At 44.5% G+C, this 12712-nt stretch overlaps 1 protein-coding gene across 2 annotated transcripts in view; it reads left to right on the forward strand.

Moving 5' to 3' along the window:
• The window catches only part of LOC144153817 (sodium-coupled monocarboxylate transporter 2-like), a 109069-nt gene extending 106829 nt beyond the window's left edge, over positions 1 to 2240 (forward strand). For both annotated transcript variants that reach the window (XM_077685548.1, XM_077685547.1), the window contains exon 15: positions 2117 to 2240. In XM_077685548.1, the coding sequence (XP_077541674.1) occupies positions 2117 to 2200 (84 nt within the window). In that variant the 3' untranslated portion in view covers positions 2201 to 2240. The remainder of the gene's footprint in view (positions 1 to 2116) is intronic.
• The last annotated feature ends 10472 nt before the right edge of the window (positions 2241 to 12712 follow it).

A 12712-nucleotide genomic window follows, 5' to 3' on the forward strand; every position in this document is an offset into this window, starting at 1 on the left:
GTGGGCGCGTTAAACCTTACAATCAATCAAGGATCAAACTAATTGTTGTTGGATTCTGCAAGGGTACATGGCTAGCGCTATAGTTACCCCACTTGGATGCTGCTCCGGCGACCAGGGTTCAAATCTCATTAGAGCCCAAATATCCGTTGTAGACGGTAGGCTTAATTGAGCTACTCAGACGCGAACATTTTAGTCCCTCTGTCCGTACAGCTGCATGTCTGCCTGTCTGACCCTCGATTCAGCCGACTGGCCACAGTGCAAAGAATTGTTTTGCGAGACGTTTTTACAGGCGAATCGTTTTCAATCTAATAAACTTGGAACAGGCTACTTATTTGTCAAGATGGTTCAGCAAAAAGAAGGGAGGCCATGCTTCGCACTAGTGGCGCGAACACTAAGTAAACAGCGAAGCTGGCTGCTCCACCTAGCATATTCTTGGTTTGGCTAAGTTTATGCGTGATTTTGCTTTGGCACTCTAACAAGAATTCTGAATGGTGTCATTGTGAACCCTTCAAAGAGCAATGGATACTCGATCGTTTAAGTATATACAATGTATGCGAGCTGGCAACTTGGGATCTTGTGCAACTCGCTGACGCCTCGCCGTCGCGTCACCGGTGCAATATTCATGATTGGAGCGAAGTCGTCGCTAGCGACAGGGTGGCTCTCACTCCGCGCTTCCTCATCTTCGGGATCTCTCACTTCGTCGGAGACGCAGCTGTTGCCCGTAACACGGATTTCCAAAATTGCCGCTGAAAGTTCTCCATGACTGGCACGGCCGGATCGTTTTGCCCGTGGGCTGTCACATCTCTCCCAAAGTAGTTCGTGTTAGCACGCGCTTGCACCGGCGACAACCGGTTTCGCGAAATCGGCGTCTGTTGCGCACGCTTTTCTGCGCTTTCCACTTGGGCCGCCAACGCACGTGAACTGGCGGCGTGAAAATGACCGCGGAGTAGATAAGGCCACGAATGCTGGGCAGAGTGTTGTCGATGGTCGAGCATTGCAGGCGCGCGCGATGACATCATTGCTTGGCGAAGTTTTCTTTGACCCATTCGTCGGCCCAACGCCAGCTCAAACAGCATTGTTAAAATAATGTTACGATTATTTGAGAAAGAACGTGCATACATAAGTTGTGCTTGCATTGTTATTTTAAATAAAAATAAGTAAACACGCCTAAAATAGATTTCTAACCACAAAATGCAATAAAAAAGGCTCGCGCCCAAGCCTCGGTCTCGTGGTGGGGCGCGAAGTCCCAAAAGTAAAACACGTGGCACGCCAGCAATGCGAATGCAGCAAAATTGAACTCCGGGAACCCCCCATGGGTTGACCGAGATAAGAGGGGAACAGCCTGCGAGGTTGCCGGATGAGACAGGAGAGGTAGCTACGTGGCAGGGCCTAAGAAGTCTGTCGCCTTTCAACGACAATTGCAACTACGCGAGCAGATGAGCGGTAAATTTTTATTTAAATTTTATTTACGTTCTCTTTACAGCGGTGGCAACTTTGTATCTATTCCTGTTGTCGCTGACAATGAATGTGCCAGTTTTTTATAGATCTGTACGCAATAGTTCTTTTCAATTGTTTGTATTTTTCTGGAAAAAAAAACATTAAAGCAACCTATTCTTGTTCCTGCCCGTCAAACTTCTATGAAATTGGGCACCTCTGTTCCCAGCACTAATTTAATTGCAGCACGCTTATAACTGGGATGTGGGTGCGTTAGTTAGAGAGAGCCACCTCGGCAACGTGGAAATTTGATACACTATAGAAGAATCTGTTGGCTTCTAGCGCACCATTTCTTAACGCTAAACTGGGTTTTTCATGAAATATGAATGCCTAAAGGACATCTCTAGTCTCTCGACGGATGTGTCATGCTGAACAGGCTATCTCACGGGGTTTAACTCCTTGAAAGGAGACATTGGAAAGCCGCACGTACAGATGCTTTCAGCTAGTACTAGGCTAGAACAATTAAGGAGGAAGCGGTGGTTATGTCCATCACACCCATTTCATACCTACGTAAAAGTTGGTTTATTTCTATGAAGTTGTTTAGTGCCTAAGTTATGGCTTTCGTTTTTTTTTCCGGTTTTTGAGTAAGTAACTTACGTATGCAATATTCCCCATATTTTAGGTGGAAGAAGAAATGAAGAATCAACTTTGTGCTGAAGCTCTTTTGAAGACAACAAACGAATCACCAGGTCAAACAGTGGCTTGATTGTTACAGGGTTAGATGTTAGGCGTCCAAACGACATGTTTATGGACGTGTTTATGCCTAGGATACACTGTTGAATAAATAAAAAAGAGTATTGAGCCCAACGGGAGTGTGTAATTGTTGTAGGCCAGCTTTGTTTCCAGCAATAAACAAATGGTCTGTAGCAGTGAAACTGAATCCCTGCAAATGAGCAAAGTTTCGTGTACGCCATGCAGGCATATATGATAGTTGTGGCTGCAACTAGTGCGCTACCACCAGATAAGTTGAAAGGAGATTTTGTGCATTGTTCCTTTTATATTAGGTTTGTTGAGTTTGATACGTTAATTTCGCACTTGTGGTACTTGCGCCGTAGCTTTGAAACATTCAATTATTTCTATACCTTTATTGCAGGTATCGTGATGAATATCATGTTTGCTTACGTGTTTCCCTAAGCACCGTTGCACAGCAGTGCTCGAATAAACACTGTATTTTCTCGGCTATTATTCCAACTTCCTCGTTTCGAGCGGATGTACCTGCAACTTGTGACTCTGTCGGAGCCGCGTTCGTACAGTATTTGCCGGAGAGGAGCGCCACAACGCAGACTTATGTAGAACCATAGCCGTCTTGGAAGAACCGGCTACTGATAGCACAAAAACTGTGTGGTGCTTAACAATTATCAGACACTGAAAAAAACATATTTGGCACTCTCGTTGATCTACTGTCGAACGTTCTGTTGAATTTTGTGACCGCGCGGCACTACTTGACCAGCTCCTTGCACAGCAGTCTTCGAAACTCGATCCGCTTGCTTGCCATCGTCAGGAGCCGCCTATCGTTGTGCTGCTCAACTTGGTATTTAATTGGGCGCCCGCGCCCGACGCCACTTGACCAGCCCCCTGGACAGCCCTTTCCTAATTTCCTAATCTCCAGGCAGGCGCTGCATCGGCAAATTGCGGAGCCCTCTTCTGGCCCTCGACCAGTGGTGCTGTGTTTTTTTCACTACGTATGATCCCCCGCTCAAGAAACTCAAACTTTTTAAAGCGAAGCTTTCAATGCATCACTGCAGGCAAACCAGCTGTACACAAAGGTTTTCGGAAAGGGTACATCAATCATACACCGCATAACATAACAATGGGATGTATTTGCAAACCACAGACTTTTCGTAATCAGCAACTTATAGTTTGGCAGTACACATGGTTAACAATGACGATGATGAAACACATTTTCTAAGCAAGGTTCGACTTTGGCTTTGGACTTTGGCAGTTAGAAATTTGGACTTTGGGGAAGTGGATGTTTTACTTCGACATTGACTGAGATTGCGCGGGAGAAAGCGTCAAGTTTGACCATTCCTTTTAAATGGACACTGAACTGATTTGAAAAAATTGCGGGATTACTAGCACAAATTGTAGCCCGGGGTCTCTAGGCCTTGTTTCGACCTTTTTTTCGCTTTATTCAGTAGAAAAAGCAATTCGGAAATGCTGTCCTTCTCTCTGCATCCTCATTGCCGATTTCCTATGGCGTAACCGCCGTGGTGATTCAGAGGCTAAGGTGTTGCGCTGCTGAGCACGAGGTCGCCGATTCGATTCCCGGCTGCGGCGGCCGCTTTTCTGATGGAGGCGAAAAGCATAAACGCCCGTGTGTACGAGATTTAAACGCACGTTAAAGATCCCCAGCTGGTCAAAAGTAATCCGGAGCTCTCCACTGCGGCGCGCCTCATCGCCTGCGTTGCGTGGGCGCGTTAAGCACTTCAATCAATCAATCAATCAATCAATCAATCAATCAATCAATCAATCAATCAATCAATCAATCAATCAATCAATCAATCAATCAATCAATCAATCAATCAATCAATCAATCAAAGATTTTTTATGGCGTTTCGTATGACGTCAAAACAAGCTGGCTTAGTCTCTGAGAACCAGCCGGGCTTGTTGGTTCATGTCAGATGTTTAGAACGGAGACAGACGAAGGACGAATAAGAACGTAACACCACAAGCGCTGACTTTCAAAAACATTTATTGGTAGGAAAAAAGCACCCTATATAGCAAAAAACAAAAGATCACAGCACGTAGCGAACCAGAGTCAGCTATGAGCATTAACGAAGATAATCATGGATGCGTGCAGGTTCCCTGTAAAAACTTCATTTCTTTTTCTTAAGGCTATGGATGGGGCACTGGTGCACTGGTATCGTTCACACAGAAGCCCGTGGATTACTGCGGTATTAATGAAATCAATTAACAAGAAAAGTAACCCTCACAAAAAACTTAAATCGCAGCCTTTTATACTGCCGTAAGATCGCGATTAAATAAATATTCCAACACATTGTCCACTTTGATAAGGCACGCTAAACGTGACTATTATCAAAATGTGATCTTAAAAAATGGAAATTACACCGGTGCAACAGGCAGGTTATTAAACAATTTCCTAATGGCGACGATCACCCAACTTGCCTAACAAAAATAAGACGCAACTCTGAAGTATTTAGTCACTCAATTACTATAGCCAATGCTTTTAGCCATCACTTCGCCGCTTCTGAATGTCCACAAGCTTTATCTTCTTTACCCTACTTAAGTCTTTGTGATCATTCTTTGTACATACGTCCTACGTGTCCTGAAGAAGTCTTCTATGTCATTACATCTCTCAAGAATACCGGTGCTGGATTAGATTTTATTCATCCTTCTAAAGTTAAGTTAATTTCAAAAGTTATATCACCCGTTCTCGCAATTGTTATTAACAAAATGTTCACAGCAGGCATGTTCCGGGATTGCCCCAAAATTAGCAAAATTATACCGTTTTTTAAAAAGGGGGATCATCTTTCCATCGATAACTACCGACTAATCTGTATTCTTCCTTTCTTCAGTAAAGTATTTAAAAATATTTTACAAAAGACTAATGACGTATTTGACCAAATATAACCTCTTATGTCCTGAACAGTTCGGATTTCGGTAGGGTAGCTCCACATCACTAGCACTCATTCACTTCATTGAAAACATTAAACAATTCATTTATGATAGCTTGCTTGTTGGGGCTGTGTTTATTGATCTGACCAAAGTGTTTGATACAATTAATCACCGAATACGTTTTCATGAACTCGAATCTTTTGGAATAACCGGGCCACCACTCCAATTTGTCAAAAGTTACTTAACCAATCGATCCCAGTTAGTGAAAGTCAACGATAACTTATCATCCGCCAAACCTATTTATAGAGGAGTACCAGAAGGCTCGATCCTAGGCCCATTGCTATTTCTGTTGTTTATGAATGACCCACCCCTTCCCCTCACTCGCACCAAATGCCTTCTGTATGCGGACGATACAACTATTTATGCATATCATAAAAACGCTGCAACACTAGCACACCAACTTGATACAGACCTAAATAACGGGAATCTGTGGTGCAGTAATAACCTGTTAATTATTAATCTAACAAAAAGAACATTTATGTTATTTCATTCACCTCAAATGACAGTAGACGCTCTTTCATCTATATCTATAAATAACCCCGTAATACAAATTTCTGAGACAGCCAAATTTCTTTGTAAAATTTTATATAAGGAACTGTAATGTCATTATCACGCTCAATCGCTCCTCCAAAACGTTTCCTTCGTATTTATGTAATTATTAAGTTTTACATCCAGCATAAAAGAAAGTTTTACATCCACCTGGACGAAGCCGTGCGTCTACAAAGGCTACACAGCTTTCTCGGAAACTTCGCTGTTAAAGACCAATTTATTTGCCCTGGACCACGACGAATGTTTCTTCAACTGGAAATGTTTCGAGAAAGCTTAATATGTCTCGTTTCACACTTTCACACTTTCACACACTTTCATGTCACACTTTCTTCGGTTGAAGATGTTTTACCTCCGTGACAGTGGCTTTGACGAAAAAAAAAACATTCCACTTACAAGACACTGACATGTAAGTACACGGGTTTATGTCGTCCTTGAAAATGCACGGGTGTGTGTCCTCGCTGTGTCTTGTTATTTAGCAACATTTGTCGTTTCACCGCCTTTCTGTAGTCCTGTAAAGTGTTTTTTTTATCGCGAACCCAGAATTTTGTTCCATAGTGACCATAATGTTTTCCACCAAATTTTTCTAGTACAACATGTTGTTTCAATTACGTAAGACTGTCTGAACTTGTTGATGAGTTGTTTTTTCCAGGCACTGGCTTGTGGACACGCCTGGAAACTCAAGAATAAACTGAACAGGACAGGTGCACTTTTGTAAAATAAAATACACTTTCATTGCCAATCAGTCGAATTGATTGGAGTACAAGCCTAGAGCTGCACGTGTTCAACCAAATACGGTATGGGATCGCATGAACACTGCTCTATTTTAATATTACAGGGATTCTAGCGTATAATCTATAAGAAGACATTGCCCTCTTTTACCTTTTGTATTGAAGGATTTGGAAGTACAGAAAGATAAAGTAGCAATACAGCAGGATTGTTTAATTACCGAGTTTAATCTTTTTATTTACAGAAAGAGGTCGAAGCAATACGATGGGTCCGTTACATTATCGACCATAATTTTTATCATTCAGGAAACGATGGAATAACAATACGGTGCGTCCGTTATATTACGAACGTTGCATTTTGTTATTCGCAGAAAGTTGTAATCGCAATACGCTGAGTCCGTGAAATTAAGTACGTGATGTTCGAAAAACTACGGACTGCCACATTTATTACGGACTTGCCGTGCTTCCGAATTTCAGTTATTAAACTTCTCTCCGGTTTTTAAATTACGGAAATATGTCGAGCAACATTCTACCAGCTGCTTTGTCCGTACAATCGGAATTTTTTTTAGGTTCTGGTTGATAACATGGCTGTGATTCATTGTAGAATATCCTTTTCTAAACCAGCTTGTTCCCTGGGTTGTTTGAAATCGAGGTTGGTGTTTCTGCGGTGAACCATAACCATGCTAAACCGCATGTATACAACTGACAGAAGTCTGATGGGTCTGTAGTACTTAACATCTTTGTAATCTCCCTTCTTGGGAAGTAAAACTGTGGTGGCGTTTTTCCAGGTTGTGGGTAACTTTAAAGTCCCTAAACGTTCTTAGAATCGTTTATCAAGCTTTCTAGTTACATATATCCACTCTCCTTTAAAAGGTCTGCGGTTAGACCGTCATTTCCTGCAGCTTTATCTTTTTTCATGCCCTCAAGCGCCCTTTCTACTTCCTCGTTTGTTACTGGCAGAACATTGCAAGCTAAGATTGTAGGCTCAGTGGTTCCCCCTGGTCCAGCGTCGCTGGCGTATAGCCTGGTGTAGAATCTTTCCACTTTTTTATTATCTCGTCTATGTTTGGGTAATGTTACCCTGTTCGTCTCTAAGTGTGTACATTCCGTATCTGCCAATAGCCAGCTTCCTCTTTGTTGCCTTCAAGTTTCCTCCTATTTCCAACATTTCCTTGATGTCTGTCATGTTATACTAACGGATGTCATTTTTTTTCTGAATTTGTAAAACAATTTTTACAGCTACGTTAAGTCAATTTAATCAACCGTGCTCTACACTTTTATGTTTTCACATTTCGCAGTAAGTTTCTTTGTTTGGTGAGTTCGTTTATGAGTTTGTTTCCTACCTGCTGCTTCTCAAATCGCCGCTGCTGACTCTGTTATTGTTGTTGTTCGGTTGTTTTATAGGGGTGTCATCATTTTCCTTGTTCTTGCCGTTTAGAAGAGCGACTCCGTTCGGGAGGGTTATTTTAGACTCCGTCGTCCTGCGTCCCGCATCGGCAGCCGACCAAGACCACGGCCTTCCACGCATGTACCACTTGGTCGTCTCAGAATATGGGACTCGTTTTGCGCCGCGTTCGCCGTAAAACAGGAACGCCGCGTTCTCCGAGAACGAAAGCGAGGCCGGACCTCCTTCTGTGAGCTTTGAAAGAAGCCGAACGCCCTTGGGCCGTGGTCGGCAATACAGCTGCATCAAAGGTTAACAAAAAGAAACCAATACTCAATCAGACTAAGCCAAGCTTTTGCTTTGCATATCCAAGGTAATCAGAGCTAAGCCACTACCATTTGTAGATGCGAAGCATCTCTTGCTCGGGGGGATGTCCCGCGTCCGTGCCCCGTCCGCATCGCCTCTGATGATGATTGTGGCAGGATGGCCCTAGGGATTGGCCAACCAAAAAAATCCATCACGAGATAGCTACGCGTTCGACCACCATCGTCATCTTCCCGTAGGGGAACCGCTGAAGAAGAAGAAGGAGACAAAGACAAAGCTGCGAAGTGGAGGGCGTGTACGTTGCTCTCAGCCGGTGCACCAATGTCAACAACATTTACCTCACCAACGCTGACGGAGACTACCGATTCTACCATCGAGACGACAACATCGACAAGAACATGATGGACGAGTTTCGGCGCCTCGAGAGCCACCGCCTACTCACCGTAACACAACAGTACTTGTGTGCCTTGGCCACCGGTGTGAACCCGGATGCGGAATTCCCTCTGGCGCTACTAAAGCCCAGATAACTCAACGTAACGGCAACACAATGGAACCACACGAAACCCCCATGATGCTTCGCATCCTCATTAGGGTTCCCCACCGGAAGATGGTGTAATTTTTTTCTTTTTTCTTTCCCGTTTGAGATTCAGCCTTACTCTGCGCTTAATCCTTCAATGACCACGGAACAAATCTTACCTACAACATCCACGTCCCCGGGAGTACCTGGGTTGTCACTTTTATTGAAGTAAATTCAATTGTTTGTCATCCCGTCGGGAGTTTTCCATGTCCATTTCTTACTCTTTCGTTTTCGGAAGAAAGTGTTCATTAGTCTCCGGTTATTTCTCTCCGCAAATCCAAACAGTGCATCTCCCAGTCTATTGGGAGTGCCTCCTCCGAAATTTACCACTTTTTTTTTCTCCTACTCTATTTGCCTCACTTTGCGTTAAAGTCTCCCATTACAATTAAAAACTGTGTTTTTCACTAAGCCACTGCTCACTCCACGTCTTCGTAGAAACTATCTACGGCCTCATCATCGTAGGCAGCCGTTGGAGCATAGACTTGAACTTGTTTAACTTATATTTGTCGTTTAGCTTGATCACAACTACTCCGACTCTTTCCTTAATACTGGAGAATTCTTCCGCGTTCCATGCTCGGATGGATCGAAAATCCTACCCCGTGCTCTTTTCGTGAGATCCCCGATAGCACAGAATATGCCCGCTAGTCAGTTCTATGAACCCTTCTCCTGATCTTCTAACCTCACTTATACAAATTATCTCCCACTTAACGTCCGAGAGCTCCTCTAATGGCGTTGAACGTTGCCAAGTTCAAGTCCCCGGGGCGCTGTGCCTTTACCTAATCTTATTAGCACTCTCTGATGTATTGCTTGCCTGACCGCTGCCGTGGCCAGGTGCGCTATAGCTACTGGATAATGAGCGTCCGGGCTTGGGTTGGTCAATTATGGGAGGTGGAGGCCAGTTACTACACCAGGGTGGCCAGGTTCTTCTGTGCTGACGGAGTGCTGTTTCTGTCCCAAGAGCCGTCGTAGCATGGTTGCGCCTATCTAGTTTAGCTTCTCGGGTACCCGGGATAGTGTTTTACTTCCGAAGCAGGTAGCACTCAATACGTGGAGTATTTTGACACCAAAGAAAGAAATGAAACGGGAAAAAAAGAGAAAAACAGACATAAAACGAGAAAGGAAAAAAAAAGGCAATACGCCGCGCGATGTTTTCATAATAAATCTGCTCCTATTCGGACTGTTCAAAATCTCAGACAGTGCTTGGCTCTTCGTATACGAGGAAAAAATTCGCGTTCATCTAAAAAAATTGTGATTGTTTGGACCCTACCGTTGCGCAATGCGGTGCAAATCCTCTCGGCTAGTAGCAGAGAGGATTGCACCGCATTTGGACATCCCGAAAACTTCGAAAATCTGACACCACGTGGCGTCCCGAGGAGGAGACTTTTTTTATTTTTTTCCTTTTTCCTTCTCCCCCTACTCGGGAGGCCATAAGCAGGTCTTACCAATGCGCCCCAAGGGTCCCCCTTCTTTCCGCTGAAGCATGCCTAATCATGCAAAGAAGCAAATAGGAGGGTCGGGACGTGCACAAAAGTCCCAAATAATTTTGGGTCTCCACCCTTCCTACACCTACAAAAAAAAAAAAAAAAAACACGGAAGGGCGCTCGCGGGCGGCGTGCCAGTGGGCGTCTTCGGTCCAATGAATGCGGCTTCTTACCTCTAGAAATGCACTCCAAATGTAGCCATTGAAATAGGAACCTGCGGGATATGCTCCTTGCGCTGTAAAATATTTCAGCAGCGTGCGTGCGAGGTGCTGCAACTGTACATATGTGTTGGAAGCAAGCGTTAACAGCAATTACCGCACTTCTCCATGAGTTTTTCTAACGTAGTAAATATTTATGGAGTGGTCTACAGTAAAATTATTACTCAAAGGCTTGCATTTCGGATTGTGTTTCGACAATAGGATTGTACCTCCCGCACCCACCCGTCACCCGCGTTTTTCACATGAATGTCACGGTATGTGCGCACGCTCGTGTGACAAATCTGCAGTGGCCGGAGCGCCCCTTTTTCTTCACTTTTTTATTTCCTTTTCTCCCTTACTGGTAGTCAAGTGCTCGCAGAGTGGTCGGCCTCAAACATTTTCGCTCCTTTCTTTTGAAAGCCATTTTTGTGTGCACGTACGAACTCATTCCGAACTGTCCGAAAACAGGAAATAAAAACTTGCAGCCTTAGGAAGCATAACCGCTCCCCAAGAAGCAAGCTGAGGGGGCGCCCTTTTCTTTATTTCGCCTGAGGCTACTGCCAAGAATGGCGGACTGCCAGTCCGCGCATGCGCAGATCGCTATTGGAAGAAGGTCCATTAGCCAGTGTTTAAGGTGCGGCAATGCATTTTTATATCGTTTTCTCTAAATGAGCTTTACAAACATTCCGTTGCCCCCAAAAAGGCAGAAAATCTTATGAAAAAAATTACGCCCACCTCCCCTCGCGGGAACCCTGGTATGATGCGACGCTGAGGGGGGTTCAAGCGCATTCGGAGAGCAACCGTCGACCGAAAGACTGCCGGAGAGCGGCACACCGGTTATATGCGCAGCGCGCCCGAAGGAGAGGAGACCGCGGAAGAGAGAGTGCTGCACATGCGCCGGCGCCAATGTGTCTACCGCGGATATGACGCAACACAATCCAACACAATCCACTTTAATCCAATCCATTCCAAATCCAATCCAAGCCAAGCCAAGCCAATCTATTGAAATCCAATCCAATGCCCCTCGGGAGAGAGGGGCATCGGAGAGGACAGGGGGTGAGCGGCGGAGAGCGCAGCTGGCGCGGCGAGGAGAATGGGGGAGGGGCGGACGCCGACAACAACGCCGACGACGCTGCATTGACAAGGCGAGTGAATGAGATGCAGTCCCATCTAAAAGATGTATGTATGCTGGGCTGTCACGCTAAAATGAATTTGCAAACACTGTTGTCGCTAGCTTTTTTACAGAGGAAACCGCTGATAAAGCTTGTGCGGGTTGTGCTTACAAATACCACTCATTCCCGTATTAGGGCTGCACGCATACTTTCATTTCATTTTAATTCTTTGTGCCAGCCTCCACCCATTCCCTACGCATCCTCGTCTTTAGGTTTGAATCTCTCCCGGATTCCTTTTTCCCTCATATATTTTCGGTTTCCCCTGAAAACCTTACAGGCCTCCGAAGCGTCACTGCATTGATGCAAGAAAAAGCTATACGTTCACCATGAGCCCACACAACCTCAATTGCGCAACAGAAAGCCACCCGAGCTTGAAACCGCTGAAGACACAATTACCAGTACCGTTGGCGCCTGTCGCCCCCATCGAGGAACATTGCTGGCTACACTTTTTCGCGCGTGGGGTCCTACCGACTGCGCCTCCTGTCCAGGAATCGCTCTTTCTTCGCCTTCGGTAGCTCCATCGGCAATTATTTCTTCAAGTCGCGCATATCATGGACACCCCAGATAAACATCGCTTTCTTCTATTATAAGAAGAAAAAAAATGAATAGGCTGAATAGGCTGGTTTGACGAGAGCTGCGACAGTCGTCTTCATGAGAAAAACAAGTTATACCCCCCTCTCTCTACCAAGGGGGCTGGTAGGTGATTATGAGAAAGGCTGCAAAATACCAATAACTATAGTGTTACAAAATGAATTGGTAATGTGCTTGGCATTGCGATTTATTAATACCTTATTATTGAATTCATTGACCGGGCTCACTCTAAGCGTACGTGTAAGGAGCAGAACTACCTTTAAAAAGCTTGTTTTGATTCTACAAAAAAAAAAAAAACAGAAATAATCTAAATAACAAGTCGCTAATTTGTGATTTAGCTTATTTAGCTTATTTCTCAGTTCCTTAATAATGAAACTTGGGAGGCGGCAGTTTTATCCTAGCAGACAAACATGAGGCTGTTCGTTTCACGGAACCACTGTGATGCTAATGGATTGGTTCAGGAGCAGCGGCTTTGTGTTACTTGTATTAAAACTGCGACTGGCAATTACTCATAATATTGATTGGGATAAAACTTCCTGCGATTGTATAGCCGCTTGATCCGTCGAGCGTCATTCATTCGTT

The sequence above is a fragment of the Haemaphysalis longicornis genome, unplaced genomic scaffold (genome assembly GCF_048455015.1).
Source record: "Haemaphysalis longicornis isolate Haplotype H1 unplaced genomic scaffold, Haemaphysalis longicornis Haplotype H1 scaffold_9, whole genome shotgun sequence".
In the NCBI taxonomy this organism is placed as follows: domain Eukaryota; kingdom Metazoa; phylum Arthropoda; class Arachnida; order Ixodida; family Ixodidae; genus Haemaphysalis; species Haemaphysalis longicornis.